This window comes from Phaenicophaeus curvirostris, chromosome Z, assembly GCF_032191515.1.
Source record: "Phaenicophaeus curvirostris isolate KB17595 chromosome Z, BPBGC_Pcur_1.0, whole genome shotgun sequence".
Lineage (NCBI taxonomy): Eukaryota > Metazoa > Chordata > Aves > Cuculiformes > Cuculidae > Phaenicophaeus > Phaenicophaeus curvirostris.
In genome coordinates, this window is record NC_091431.1 from 47,105,406 (window position 1) to 47,119,761 (window position 14,356).

Below are 14,356 nucleotides of genomic sequence, written 5' to 3' on the forward strand. Positions count from 1 at the left end.
GGGAGGTGGTTGAGTCACCTTCCCTGGAGGTATTTAAGGGATGGGTGGATGAGGTGCTAAGGGGCATGGTTTAGTGTTTGATAGGAATGCTTGGACTTGATAATCCGGTGGGTCTCTTCCAACCTAGTGATTCTATGATTCTGTGATTCTATGAAACTCTTAGGTTGTGTGACACTCTTCTAATTTTCCTTGGCCGATCACCTCGGCCTAAGGAAACCATGCTATTATCAGAGTATTGTAGTTTGGAGTGAAGCCCCCTGTGGTAATTCTAGAGAACAATTGTCAAGAAATGGATACAAATGACCCAACCAGTGGATGCTAATGTAAGGTATTTATTATTCTCAGTACTGCATAACTTCTGAGATGTTGGCTGGCATGAAAAGTTAGCAAGAGCTTCTCTATAAATTAAGTGAAAAGGTTATTTTATAGCTTCAGTTTTGAACTCACATTGTCTTCTTTTATTGCAAACGTGTACATTGTTCCAAGCCTAAAGTTCAGGCTCTCAGCAATTATTATTTTTTTTCCCCTAGTTAAATCTGTGTGTGGTTTTCCTTTCCAAGAAGAATTCATTACCATGCTTTTTGTCTGTAAGCTGTAGCCAGATAACTGCACAAAAGTCGTAATATCAGCATGTCCTATGTGTATGCGTGCTTTTTGGAAATGAGTTAAGTTGGGAACTTGCACCTGTGTTAGGGCATGTCCTTGTCCCAGCAGCTGAGAGACACAAACACCTCTGAGGCCCTATTTCCGTAGACACTGAGTGGTCATTGAGGCTGAGGTGTGGCTTCCCTATAGCTTTTGGTGGCTGTCTTTTCATCCTCTTCATCCCAGTCCTCAAGACCACCCAGACTGACTCATCAGTGGAGACCGTGACTTCTGACTATTTCGCTGTGGTGCCCCTGACAGGTGATGCTGGAAATAAGATGAGCATGCAAGGACGGAAGGGCTGGCAGGGGAGAGCAGAATTGAATGGGTAAGAATTTCGTGAAGGATTTCTTCCTAATGCCTAATCTAAATCTTCCCCCCTCCAGTTTAAAGGCATTCTCCCTCGTCCTATCACTACATGCCCTTGTAAAAAGTCCCTCCCCAGCTTTCCTGTAAGCCTGCTTTGGGTACTGGAAGGCCAGTATGAAGTCTCCCTGGAGCGTTCTTTTCTCCAGGCTGAACAACCCCAGCTGTTTCAGCCTGTCCTCATAGCAGAGGTGCTCCAGTCCTCTGATTTTGTTCGTAGCCCTCCTCTGGACCCATTCGAACAGTTCCATATCCTTCTTATGTTGAGGATTGCAGAACTGGACAAAACACTGCAGATGGGATCTCACAAGAGCAGAGGGACAGAATCACCTCCCTTAACCTGCTGGCCACGCTTCTTCTGATGCTGCTCAGGGTACGGTTGGCCTTCTGGGCTGTGAGCACATGTTGCCGGATCATGTTGAGCTTCTCATCAGTGAGCATCCCCAATCCTTCTCTGCAGGGCAGCTCTCAATCGCATCATCCCCTATCCTATATTGAAACTGCGGTTTGCCCTGACCCAGGTGTAGGACCTTGCACTTGGCCTTGTTGAACCTCATGAGATTCTCACAGACCCACTTCTTGAGCTTGTCCAGGTTCCTCTGGAGATGCAGGAAAGCAGTCGCAGTCTTGGATCGCATATTCCCAGTAGGAGGTGAGAGTTTGTGTTTGATTTCTGCAGTGTCTGATACCTGTTGTAGAGGTGATATGTCTCCAGTGGAAGAAGAGAAAGGAGGGACTGTCCAGTGCATTGTCTCTCGGTTGCCTTCTTTGGTGTGGGATAGCGCTCGCTACCCTATGCATGAAGTGCCAACGTCTGATAATTTATTTTGTGGAAGTGTCTCTCAGCTGAATTTATTACAAGCCCTTAAACTGATCTCTGTAGCACTGTAATCCTGGTTTTATCGAAGTTGAAATGTGTATTAACCTCTTACTTCAGTGGGTGAAGGAGTAAGCCGACTCTGATTACTTTTCAAAATTGCACTGTAGACGCAGACTATACGGCATACTGTGCTGCAGCCAGATATGTGAATTCTTCTTTTGTTTTGCTTTTTGAAGGATTCAGATTTTCAAGGGCTTCAGTTTGAACACAAATTTTACTACATGGCTTTCTGAAAGTTAATTTATGAATCATTGTTATGGATTTTGCGTAATTATGTTGTCATGCTGTTCTTGATAGATGCATAGTCATAGAGCTTTGAGTTATGTCAGCTGAAAAAAGAGGCTCTGGAAGCAGTCGACATAATTGTGTTTTCATTAACTTCTGTGGGAGCATTAAAAGGTCACTACAATATCTCACTGATGGACAGAAATATTTCCTAGAGAGATGGCAAATGCTCGTGTTCCTTTGGTAGAAGAAAAGAATTTGTCAATGCAGCCATTTAGTCTCAGGATATTATTATTTCCTGCATTTTTTTGTGTGTTTTAACTTAGTACTTTAAGCTTCAACCCTATTCAGGATTTCTAAGCTCATTTCTAAATAAGCTGTTGTAGTAGGTACTGTAATCCTGCCATCTCCAAGATAACTTGGGTTAGAAATTTATGGATCTGATGCAAAAGTCAATTATACTTTTAGAATATAATTCATGTCCAGTTGGCATTTAGTCAGTTATATATGGTTTAATTCACCTCTAGGTAATGCGTTGGTTTGGTTTTAACCAGTTTGGCCACTCTGACTTTGATGTGAGAACTTGCTGACACCATAATGGAAGTTGATGCTAAACAGACCTAACTAATAAAAAGTGACTTGAGAATAAGTAAATAATATTCAAAATACTGCAAAATAATAATAAAAACCTGGGAAAACTTCTGCTCTCCAAGGTGCTTTAATGTTTTAAAGAAAGGAAGCATTGATTTGCATGTTAATGTAGTGTTAGACGATTTTGTGATAGAATCATGAGGGAGACTAGAGGGAAAGAAAATGCAGAGGAATTACATAATTTGTTTCTGCTTTCATTAAAATACTTTGTTCTATGTGTACTTTCGGGGCATTGTTTCAACATACAGCGTAGTAGCATGAGGAAAGAGATTACAGGCCCAGAGGTCTTTCTGCAAGTGTGAAAAAAACCCAAGCCAATCCAGAAGTAGCCAATGATAAAATTGAGACATGGTAGCATAGAACACTTCTTACTCATTGTGATAGACTGCTACTGGAGAATAATAAAGGAGGCCATCCTCCTAGCAATTGAAGTCATATGTTGACCTGGATTTTATAGGGCTGGCAAGTCTGTGTAAGCTGTGCAGAAATATTCTTCTGTTGATTAAACTGAAGGCTTTTGTTGAGTAAAGCTAATGCATTTGTAATGTATAATCTTTTATTGATTATATTAGTACTTTTCTAATGTAGCAAACACTGCAGACAATAACTACAGGCAAGAATGATTTTTATTTGTAGCCAATTTATAATGACATGTTGTATATCCTTGCCAGCAGAACAACTGCCTTTGTTAGTATGCCCTTTTTAAAGGATCTAGCCACCCGTGTTAGGGCAAGGTACATTCTGCTTTTAAAACAAACTCTGAGAATTTAAGAACAGTTGGCTCTCCTACCCTTGGCTGGATTGCAGAGAGTGGTTTATGCTTCAGCCAGGCACAAGAGTAAATTATATTGCTTTTGATTGGTATGCTTCACAGGTTCTATTTCCATACCATAAAAACGTAACAATAAAAAATAGTATGTAGAATAACTCTTTTATGACCACGTAAGTGTGGTTGGGGCATGTCTTAATGTCAGTTGGGATTTTGCTCTTGCCTTTGAAGGTAATATGTTTAGGACTTTGATTATTAGTGAGTTTTAACTGGAGAGTGTGTGTGAATATATATGGATATAAGACTACACAGACACTTAGATAGCTTTTACTCTAATCTGGAAGTGCGCTATGAGTGCAGTTTTGCTAAACAAATAGGTGTATTTTGCTTTGGGTTTTTTTTGACAGTTCTCAGATGGAGAAAATTGACACACTGCAAAATCATATTAAGCAAAGGGTTAAGTATGAACATCTTAATCTTCTTGGCTTTGGTGCTGAAAAATCTCATGAGGTGAAGGTATAAGTTGCGGCTCAGTGTTTTCCTGCAGCAAGATCATAATGCTTAATTCAATGAAAACGATAACTGAAGCTGTACTTAGCTTTATTTCTGCCAACTTAATTTGTTTGTCAGAATAAGTTAATTAGGTACTGAGTCTATAATTGAACAAACTACTTATACATGTGCTTAATGTTATACATATGAAGCTAGTGATGAAAGTTTGGCATGTGCTGTTCAGCTGAGTTAGGACTGAAGTTAGCTAATCTGTGCTATATTGTAGCCCACTGATTTACACTGGCAAGTGCAGCTTTTACCTACAAAGCTTTTTTATGTTGGGAGACATTTAGATGTAGTTGATTCTGCCTTGGGGTAGGTTGCAGCTGAGATGATTTTTCAATCCCCTTACCAGTCTTCTCTGCTAAGATTCAAATAACAGGAAACGTAAGTGATGAAAAGTCAGAGTTCCAAAATTATTGGTATAATTTGAAAGATGTCCTTGAAAATTTGCTGCTGTATGATGGCATTTAAATTTTGGCATATGTCTAGGCTTACAATAAGCATCCACTTTTGAAGTGATTGCAGTTACGTTTAGGAATACTTCTGTGCTGTGATTTCTTGGAATTCCTTTCTCTGTGAAGTGTCACAGAGTTTGAAGGAGTATAGAGGCATCTCTGTGGTTTTGCTGTTCCCTCTTTGTTTTGTTGTATGCACATCCTTTAAAACATGAACTATATCTTGTTTTGTACATATCTGCATAGTTCTGGTGTACTGTGTGTGCTTTTCAGCACTGTTTTAATTAACAGACTGAAGAGATGCCAGAAAAAGGAGTAATAGTCATGTTTACCCTCATGAGAACTCCGTATCGGAGAATTTTTTCACTCTTCACTGCTTTCTTGCACTTGGTCAAAAATCATTTAATTTCATGGCTGGTTTAGCTAATGTGAAGGCAGCTGACCTTACTGCAAACTTCAGCTTTTGAAGAGGAAGCTTTCTCCATGTTGGAGCTCTACGTCATTGCGAGGCTTTGTTCTGTCTCCCTGACAGACCATATAGTTCTTGTACTTTGTTTCTTGTAACAGTAATGTCACGAAGTTATGTGCAGTCCTTTTTCATGTATTATTTACTTACAATATAAATTATTTTTATTTATGTATTTTTTTTAAACAGGCATAATACACAATGGATTACTTACTGACTTTGGATTGATATTAGTCATAGCTGTGGGTCTGTTAAACACACTTTGATTGCATTAACTTCTTAAAAATGAATGAAAGGTCATGCATTACGAGCCATTGGACAACAGGCATTCCCCATGGATCTAGGATGATCGGTGGACAGCAGATCCCACCTATCAGTGTTCATGCAGGAGAGCCCTGCCCATCTTCAAATAGCAGCACCTCAAGTCCAGCTACTGGAAGCTTGTCTGCCAGCCTACACTTAAAGGTGCCCCTTGGAGTAGGGGTATCTCCTTAAAGCAACATTATTAACAGTACTTTTCACCTTCCTGCTCTAAGTGCCAGGGAACAAGCGGTTACAAATGGGAAGTCTTTATTTCAAGTCCCACATCCCCCACGACTGCCAGTCCCACAGTCTTTAAAGCCAAAACAGCAAGTATTTGGAAATACTTTCTCCCCATGCAAAGGTGAAGGTAGGACTCCTTTTTCTATTGCTATTATTAATAGCATTTCTTCTCCAATATCATATGCCTGCTGGTACCTGTTTTAGTAGATGGTATCCCATCTCTTCTTTACCACTCTTTTACTGAAACAAAATGTTTTGCTCTTTTCCACAGAAGTTATTCATCGTTTGATTATTCCCAGAGGCTTTGTATTACACAGCATTTACTCAGAATCCCTGAGCTGTCATAAGATGCTTTATAAACAGTGTAGTTTTCTTTGCTAACCTAACCCCTTGACTCAACAAATCCAGATAGTCATTTTATGTTCTGTGGCACTGGAAGTTTGTGAGTACTATCAGAAATACTCCTTATTGGATGCATGAACACAGCTTTCCACTGGTGACTAACAGCAATGTTGTCACACTTTTTAGAGTGCTTGGGCTGGAGAAGATGTGAAGGTCTTTGGAGCATGTCTCTACCATAGATTTGTAATCCATTTTTTGGAACCACTGTTTATGCTGTAGAAAATAACGATGCATAGACCTCACAAAATGTGGGAGGCTGGTCCTCTGTGAGTAAGTGCTTGTGCATCAGAGTTTTACTTATCTCTGAGAAAGTACTTGACTCTCTGCTCTTGAGTTTTTGACATCAAACCAGAATTCTTATGTTTTCAGCATTTCTTGACTCTGGTCATGCTGGAGATGGAGAGACTCTTTTGGAGGAGTTTTGGTATCATGCTTTTAAAACTGAATGTGCATAGACATGAGAATTTGATGTATAGAAAATCATTAAATGGCTTAAAATACCAAGGAAACCTGGTGTTGATATCGGAAAGTCTAGAAAAGGAGGCAGACTTTCACATTTTATTCCAAGTGTGTTGCTTCTCTCAGTTTTCTGTCTTCCTTTACTACTTCCATTTGAAAACTTAGGAAGTCATCCTTCCTCAGCGAGGCTTGCGGGTTTGAAACCAGTATACTTTCAGAACAAGTTAAAAGTTAACTGCATGCGTGAGTGCTCTGCTGAGTCAGACCAGTGGTAATGCATGTACATATTCATTGGGTGACCTCTGAGATCACCAGTCTGATGCTTGCTTTGGTGGTGGTGATGGGTGTAATTCACAGCATATATTAAGCTCCTGGTACAGTGAAGAGAGGTGGACTCCTCACATGATGAGCTTTGGAGGAACTTTTCTATCTCTCTTTCACCACAGGCAGAGTCTGATTCCTGCTGTCATCAAAACTGCATATCTAAAACGAGAGAATTCATGTTGACATCTCTAAAATAGCCCTACATAAACAACTAATCCTTCTGCAATGTATGTTATGTTACAGAGCAGCAGCACAGGGTGAAGAGTAACCCTAGTTTAATGTCCTTGGTTTGGGGATTTGGTCTGCTGTGCCTGACCGCTCTGCTCCTAGCTGCTGTTACTTCCATCTTTACTTCTTGGCCTGATTAGCTCAAACATATGTAAAGCAGTCTGCTGTTTTGTGGGAGAGCAAGAAGAAAATTCAGATGAAGCACTGGCATTAGGGAAGCTTATGTATGAACAATTCTGGTTAAACAAGATACTGTGGACTTCAGATATAATGGACTTAAGAGTCTGTGTTTCTGTGAATTTGGATTAGTAATTCCTTATGCTATAAAGTTCTTGCCATTAGAAGGACCATTTACAGCGTTGAAGATGATGTGTGCTGGTAATGTACCCACAATGAAAGAGCTTAGTCTCACTCTCTTGGTCATATCAGATAACTTTGAACCTTGCTATACTGCGTGAAGCATAGCATGTATGTAAAGGAGACTGTGAACCTTATAAAACTATTCATACACTTTATGCTTGTGCAGCTCATTTCATATTTTGTCCTATTTTTTGGTGGCAGTGCATGGAGGGAAATGCCTTTCTGTATGTACTTATTTTAGTTAAACCTTCATGTCAAGAAGACAAATTTTCCTTTTACAGTTGTCTTAGTTGTACACATTTACACTATTGAAAGTTGGGGTTTTTTTGCTTTTTTTTACTTTAAAACACATAGGATAGTAAAAGTAGGAAGAGGTGCAACAAAATGACTTATTGGTTATTTTGGAATAGTTTCCCTGCATTCTTTCAGTAATGGATAAAACAGTGTAGAAAACCCCCCAAGAAAACAGACGCTTCAGTTTGGGGTGGCAGAAAGAACAAAATATTTGGGGGCAAACCAATTACATGCCTTGCTTGTTAAAGAGGGGATTTTTTTGATTTTTTTTTTTTTGAGATGGTGCTGAGTGCTCAGAAAGAGAATGGTAATCTTCAGTAGGCAACACGCAGAGAGCCTTTATTTTGCATGTAGATTCTCTTAATCTTGTATAAGGTTACAAAGCTTTGAAAGGAGTTGATTTGTAGAAAGGGTGCCATCTACATTGCACTAAGAGAAACTGTTACACTTTTGTGCATGATGAGAACCTGAAGAACATTTTGCTGTGTTACTGTATGGAGGAAAAAAGCAAGTCTGAACACACAGCAGCGTACATCTCTGACTTCAGTTACTTTACCTCCTGTGTAGTACTGATGGTATAATAAACTTTCCAGTACTGCATTGTGCATACGAAAAGGAAAAAAGTATAACAGTGGATTTTTTTCAGTACAGAAAAATGTGCTAGTGCAGTGATCCTCTCTTCTCCCAGCTCCCAGCTGGGAGTGAACTGTTTTGTGTACCCATATTAGATGTTTTCATATAGAAATTAGGTGCAAAATGCAGGCGTAACAGTACACGTTTGACATAGGAAGTCTACAGGCTTTCTCTTGTTTGGTATGTGTATTTGATCACTTTTTGTGAATAATCAGTTTCATAACTTTAGATTTACTCAGGCCTAGAAAGAGATCTTTACTGACTGTATTTGCTGAGGTGAAAGTGAGCTGGAGACACATCAGGCCAGAATGAGCAGAAAGGAGAAAAGGGTGAGAACGGTAAAGGAAGGCACAAGACCATAACCTGGCCAGCACTGGTCTTCAGCTTCTTTCATCAATGCAGATCTTTTGACAGAAGTCTTGGTAATGAAAAATAATATAATTTTTAAAATAAAACTTTATACTGGCTGTTGTATCAAGAAGGTAATTTTTAAGAGATGTGTATACATCAAATAGTTCAGATTAGAGCTGTGATCTAAATGCAGTGATGTCCAGAATCTGTGTATGTAAGGATTTATTACCAGCATACCTGCACGTTATACACATCTGAATAGTATTTTATTTTCTAGAAAACATAGTAGCTGTTCTTACTGCTTGTCTTATTTACTTCTCTATGCAGACAATGGACTTGTGAGTGTGAGCTGGACTATGTTTGGGCACATCCTGATTGTTCTCATGTCTCATGTAGTGATACAAATCCCAAATCTTTCTGAAAACAACACATATTTTCTGAAATAACCAATCTGTTCAACACCTATACTGGCTTCTCTTACTCAATGTACGAAAACATGTTTTTGAAATCTTGCTGGTGTAGATAGTTGCAGAAAGTGGCTGTGGGAGTAGTTTGGTGGGGCACCTTGCATTTTTCCCTCAGCATTATTCATAAGCACCACAGGGGCAAGGGTCCTGCTGGGGGAGCTGGCTTCTTGGTCTGAGTTGCTGTGAACATATTTAACATGCTTATGAGAGTTCATTCAAAGTTTAGCAGTGGATTTTCCTGTAAGACAAAATATTGGTGTCTTAAAATAGCGTGAATTTGGCTAATGGAGATTTTCTACTATGACTGAAATTCTGTGCTGGGGTGCTGTTGGTGGAGGTGGTGCACCTTTTGCGCCTCCAGACAGTATGCGCATAACCCAGTGGAGAAATGCAATATGGACATGGGGAGGCGAGACGCAGCCTTTTGGCCCCACTTTTGGTTTTCCTTATTGTGATTTGGTTTGAGCTGGTCTGTCAAGCAAGACTTTCTAGAGCTTGTGAGCAGCTGTCAGTCATGACAGCCGTAGCCATCTCCTTGGGTCCCCCATTCTCCCTGGCTGCAGGTGACACTGCGCACATGAGGAATTCAAGCTTTGAAAACCAGTCTGGCCTTTCATTCCACTTTGACTGCTCTACTAAAACCAGTGTAGTCAACATGTGGGTATGTGACTAAGAATATGCTATAGTGATAAAGAGTTGACATGGAAATACTTCAGATGGTGCTTGAAAAAGTGAATCTGGATATTTTTTAGAAAGAAATTCCAGGAATCATAGAATCACCAGGTTTGAAAAGACCCATGGGATCATTGAGTAAAACCATTCCTATCAATCACTAAACCATGCAATTCAGAAACTTCTGCAAATAAACTTGGACCTCTTTTGTTCTTCTTTACAGGGTCATTGAAAAGAGAGCTGTTATCTTCAATTTCTGTGTGTTCCTGCAGTGTTATGTTTGTTCCCTGACATAAAAAAAATCATTGTGTGTTTTATTTGCTATCTTCTTGCAAATGTGACTGTAATTTTTTTTTTTTAGCAAAACCAGTTAGCTAATATTCATGTATCAGATGAGCGTGTTTCCTGTTGGAGATTATTAGGGCTCTTCCTCATCCTGGAAGTAGATGACAGGCATTAAATCTTGGGATTGGGATTTTATTTTTTCCCTAGAGGCTCTGGAAGAATAAGCAGCTCCAGTGCTGCTAAGCTGTGCGAGAACTGCGAACTCGGACAGACAGGCTCATTTGTCTCCAGTTGCCAAGAGAGCCTTGTTTCACTTTTGAATAATAACCACACAGGTCTGTTGAGGAGTGTTACATTCAGAAATGTTAATCAGTAAGCAGCTTGAGCCACACTTGAAATCTCTTTAACATTCTTATTTTGCTCTCTAGTAGTGTTGTTTTTACGTGTCAGCTGGCACAGTCTGAAAAAAGATGTTCATCAGTATTCTGTGCAGTTCCTTACACAGAAAGCTTGACTCAAGACTGACTTTCTTTTTCAGTTGTTTTCTGTAATCAATTGTCAGCAGTTTTAAAGACTGGGTATTGATGATGTTTAGGTACAGCAAAGTGATTAAGTGATAACGATCTTAGTTTTATCCTGCGTGACACATTTTCCAGCTTTGCATATGCTTCAGTGATCTTGACATACTTGAAAAACATCACAGGATCCATAAAGGCAAAGAAATCATTACTTGCCGCTCTGGCAGTTGTTGGGGAAATGCGTCTGAAGACAGTAGGGATGGGTCTCAGTGGATTTGTTTGTCTGGTCTAGGACTTTCCAAAAGAGCACAGCTGAGAGCATGACACCCGTTGAGTTTAATACTGCAATTAGTTTTAGAGGCTGCGTGACCAGCAATCCTAGTCAGGTTTGAGAAGGTTCACTTTTTGTTCAGTGGAATGTGTCTTACAAGATGTACAAGAAGTTGACTTCATTTTTATGTAAAAGGTGATGCACAGATTACTGTTGCAATACACTTTGGACTGCTTTTTTTAAGTTAATTTTTTTTTTGCCCAGTCTGTCATATTTCAGGCATGGTTCAGCTCCTGAACATAAATATGTCCAGGCAACTCTTGGAACACAAATGATGGCAGTGATTCACATTAACTTTGACTCTGTACTTTCAGGGTATTTATCTTAAGCATTCAGAATTTTGTTTAAGAACTAAATATTGAAGAAAATAAAAACGACTGGTGATACCAAATCACATGCTGGACTATGTGTTATAAAGGCCCCAGGCAACTTACAGAAAATTCCCTGAAGAGTGTTAGGCTTAATGCCAAGAATGATCTACTTTAAACTGTAAAATCCCTCAAGAGTATTAGGCATTTTGCCAACACTTACCCATTCCGTGTTAAGAAGGTAATTTAACTTCTCTCATACCCAACCTTATACCTTTATCCTCTGCTTTGCAGGCCTGGACAATGAATTGTAGCTATCCAAAATACAGTATAGCGAAGGGGTAGATTTGAGTAAAGCTCATATTTTATGGTTTTCTCAGATCAAATGTTATTCTTTCAGACTGAGACAAGCTAGTTGAAGGTGGCAGGGTGTATTTATCAACAGCTTTATGACACCAGTTTTCACTATGTTGAGAGCTTGCTGTTGTCAGTAGCATCGAAAGAGTATCTTCAACCGGAAGGCTACAAAGAAAGCATGGGCAGGCTGGATGGGGATGTTGTCACTGATTAAAGGACGCTTATGCATCTGCGCTTATGTCATCCTAAAAATGGCTAATGAGTTCAGTGTCTTCCTTCGTGTTTGCAGAGAGGAAAATTTGGTGCCTTAGGTCAAGCCACCTTAAACCAGCAAACCAAACCAGGCCAAACTATTGTGTTTTCACCTCACTGTTTGAGAAGCTTAGGTTTAGTGTATGATTTTTCAGTTCTGTTGTATCACCAGGAGGTGGCACCAAAAAAATCTTTTTTTTATACGGAGAGATGCGTGTTTCAGCCACCTTTTTATACAGGAAATTTGGAATAAAAATAGTAAAAATCTGGTTGCAATATGAAAATTCTGGAAGTTTTGTGCCTGAAAATACATGAAAACTGCATTGGGGTGACCTTTGCCTCTAAGTGAAGTAAAATTTGAGTATTTTGGTGTGACATGGGTAGGTAACTTAAATTTGCTACATCTTTATTTTTTCACTGACAAATTTTGGATAAGTTATTTTACATTTGTATGGTGCTTTGAGATTTCCACCTGAAGTGCAATTTATTGATGTCAAACACAAAATTAACTTCAGAGCTGCACATGCACCTACAGAGAGAGGACAGGTTGGTTGTGTGTTTACATGGGGGAACACAGGGCCAGAAAACATCCTGGTGCACAGTTTAGCATTGATGTGTGTGCAAATGCTGAATTTTGGTCTTTTTGCCTGTTACCACTGTGTTCTTGAACTTTATCACCTTTCCGAGCAGTGCTATAACAGGATTTTCACCTCAGTGATGCATTCCTTCATTTGTTCTCTGTTACTGCAGACCCATTTGTTGATGGTGAACAAGAGGCATACGAACGGCTTACTTTCTAGATGCTCCCTCCTACCCCTCACTTATGTAAAATAATGTGAAGAGAAGCAATTCTTCTGACAACTATTCTGTTCATAAAGTGCAAAAATAGTCTTTTTTAAAAAATTTATTTATTTATTTTAAAAGTTGTTGTGCAGTTGTAAATACCTAGAACAGTCCTACAAGGAGTAGGGATTTGGATTCTATGATCCATATGGGTCCTTCCAACTTGATATCAGCTATGATTTTGTGATTCTGTACTTCCTCTGTAAATAAAAGTAGGAATTGCCCATGCCAATGAGATTTTTTTCTCCTTTATTTTACTTGTGGCTGGCCTTTCTGAAGCTGAAGTTGATAATTAGTTCTGTCTCCAAGTTCAAGGAAGACAGAAAAATTTGCATGAGTTCTTTTAAATGACCATGCTTACGTATTTGAACTTTGTCTTAGCTTGGACAGTAAACTGCCTTTAATTGTATCTGACTTGTTGCTAACTCAATTATTAATAGCCTGCACGTGTTTCTTTGTGTTTCTGTACCAGGGATCCTGTCCAGGCCCATGAAGTGTTTGCAGGCATTGCATGTTACCTTATACTTCAATTTGTGGAGTGTGTCCTTCACTGCTAGTTCTAAGAGTACAGATCATCTTTTCAGCAGATTTTGAGGAAACAGCTCAATATGTATTGGGTGCAGCAGCTGGTGCTCTGGGCAGGGAATGCAGAGATGCAGATGTAAAAACATGGGTCGATTGATGTTGTTGTCAGAACTTGGCATTTGCATCAGCATGGCAGAATTCCATTTTAGTTCCTGCTGGGTACTTGCTGCTGAAGCTTCTTGAACTATTGTATCCCATGTTAGTTGTGTATCCCCCTGTTCTTTCCCCATTTGTCTTCTCTGAATTTGTGGGGGATACATTTTGCCTTAGTCTACCTGTTTCTGAGACTTGAAAGAGATCGGGCCACTGAAAACGCTTTGGGATTACCAGGAATTCTATGATTAATTGGTTTTGAGCACAGAAGTTTAATATATATATGTGTGTGTGTGTGGTTTAATATGTTTTACTTAGAAAGGTAAAAAGAAAATAGCCACTCTTACTAAAAAGACACTTCAGAAAACTCAGAATAAATTTCACTATTTACCTGAATTTACAATTCATGCTTTATTCAAATACCAATATAGTATGACAGGCAGTCGTCATCATTACTGACGTTATCAACAAAAAGTTTACTTTGGCACCTAAATATAGTTCTTAATTGCATAACATATGCTTTAACATCCTTGTTCTGCTTTACTGAGATGTTTTCAGTGGCTTATTTCAGAGGATAAGTCAAGAGTTCAGCAAGAGCATGTTTGATCTAGATTGAACTTACGTTTGTATTATACTGCTGTTTAAACATCTATCAATAAATCTGAAGTTGGCTTTCAAGTTCCAGCTAACCAAACTATAATTGGTCTGTCAATCAGCATTCCCAAATAAATGTACTTCTAAAGAACTACTGACCCAGCATTGGTATCAATTAATTAGGGAAATATATCTTCTAACACAATCCAGATTGTTTCTTATGAGTGTTCTGATGCTTTTGGCAGTAAGGGAGGAGTGCCTGAATATTTATTTGCTTAAATAAATCTATCTAATAAAATTAGTTGGTTTTCAAGTAAGAGGAAATGTTTAAAAAATCTTTTGTAATGTAAGAGAAATCCTGTTCATTTTAGGACCTCGAGCCCTGCTGGAAGATCACTTCTCATACCCAATGCACACTTCCTGTCCCACTCCTGAGCAGTGGGAT

General features: G+C 39.1%; 1 protein-coding gene across 1 annotated transcript in view; it reads left to right on the plus strand.

Annotated features, from left to right (window-relative positions):
- The first annotated feature begins 5,297 nt into the window (after positions 1-5,297).
- GLIS3 (GLIS family zinc finger 3) overlaps positions 5,298-14,356 on the plus strand; it is a 144,823-nt gene continuing 135,764 nt past the window's right edge. The window contains 1 exon segment of the mRNA XM_069880357.1: positions 5,298-5,682. Within this exon segment, the coding sequence (XP_069736458.1) occupies positions 5,298-5,682 (385 nt within the window).